This window comes from Talpa europaea (genome assembly GCF_964194135.1).
Source record: "Talpa europaea genome assembly, chromosome: 4".
Lineage (NCBI taxonomy): Eukaryota > Metazoa > Chordata > Mammalia > Eulipotyphla > Talpidae > Talpa > Talpa europaea.
Window position 1 is genome coordinate 52,364,789 of NC_140070.1, and position 1,519 is coordinate 52,366,307.

Consider the following 1,519-nt stretch of genomic DNA (forward strand, 5'->3'; position numbering starts at 1 on the left):
CCCGGCTGCACTGACTTATGGACACAATAACCAACAGACACAGGGAAAGAGCCCTATTCATCTCCCACCAAATGCACACTTGATCAGAGTCTGACAGGCTCCACACTTTCTCTCCTCTATGGCTCTCCTTCAAATGCAGTAATTCCATCAGAGGCTGCATGGAACCTACAACTTAAATTTCCAATGCTTTTCTTTTTCTTTTTTTTTCTTTTTTTTTTTTTTTTGAAAAATCATGGATAGTATCTTTATTACATTTTTGGCTGATTCAAATACACTTGTTTTTCCCTGGAATCAGCTACCTTGATCTTCCAATACTGCTTTAACCACCTCTTGGTGTCTCAGCTAAGAATGCCTGTCTCAGTTCCTCCTGGAAATCCACCACAAGTACTTGCTGCAGCTGAGATCGCCTTGGGTACAGCTGACACCCTTGGTTGCTCAGAGAGGCGGTCCTTCTGCGTTTGACTTGGACTTCCACCTCCGGTACGTGCTGTTCAGTTGTCCATCTCAGGTGTAAGCGGTCCCTGGCCCGCTCCATCGCGCCGCTGGCCGCCCCTCAGAAGAGCGCATCAGGCATCTCCCGAGGACACTCGCACCTTCCAATGCTTTTCTTTATGTCAATTCCCTTCTCGTGAAACAGAAGCGCTGACTCACACGAAGTTATTGCTCATTCTATTTTTTACCCATATAATTCAAGATTTTCTATGATACTGGAACTTCCATTCAACCTGCCTCCGACTGGTCCCCTGACAAATCCCATAGGCAAAGAGGGGCAACTGCCACCCTTGGACCGGACGTTACCTGTCTCCCTTCCCTGCTTTTGCCCCACACTTTGCTCCATGCCATTCTAGGCATCTGAAGTGGTTTTCTCTCTTGTCAGTAAATGATACCTTCCTTAAAACAAAATTACTAACTAGTGAAGTATTACAAGTAATACAAGTATTACTTTAAAAAAAAAAATTAGGGGCCTTCCTGGTGGCGCAGGCAGTTGAGCACAGCGCTGTGAAGCTGTCTGCAGCCTCTGCAGTGCCGGTTCGATCCCCGCCAGCTGCAGAGCAACCCGCACGGCCCGTCCGACCTCTCCTGTCTCGCCCCCTGCTCCCCTTAGCAGTGTGTTTCAGTCAGTCTGCCTGTTCTGTTCCCCACTCTGTCTCTGGTGAATCCTCTCACCCTCCCGCACATCTGGCCTTTACCCCAGTTCTTATATAAATAAAATTAAAATAAATCTTTAAAAAAATTAATATTGGTGATAAATAGCTTTGTTTTTTTAATATTTTATTTTATATAATTCTTACATCATTTTTCATCTTTGTACAATGTATGCATTTTCATTTTGGTTATATTCCTCATACAATTGCACCCCCCCCCTTATTTTGACTCCAGTTCTTCCTCTCCCTGCCCCTCTCTAATCCCCCCCAGTGTGTCTCTGGTTTATAGCTGCTTGTTGATTTTGATTATTATTTTGCATTGATTAGTCTTTTTTCTGGTCTCTTATTTAGGTTTTCTAAATTCCTGCTATGAG

The 1,519-nt window shown here is 44.3% G+C and overlaps 1 protein-coding gene across 1 annotated transcript; it reads right to left on the reverse strand.

The window, feature by feature from the left end:
• Window positions 1-319: 319 nt before the first annotated feature.
• LOC311169335 (SNRPN upstream reading frame protein-like) lies at window positions 320-535 on the reverse strand (the record flags this gene model as incomplete). Its single annotated transcript, XM_084231169.1, has 1 exon — window positions 320-535. One exon carries the CDS (start codon window positions 533-535, stop codon window positions 320-322), a length of 216 nt encoding a protein of 71 aa, XP_084087295.1.
• Between the last annotated feature and the right edge of the window lie 984 nt (window positions 536-1,519).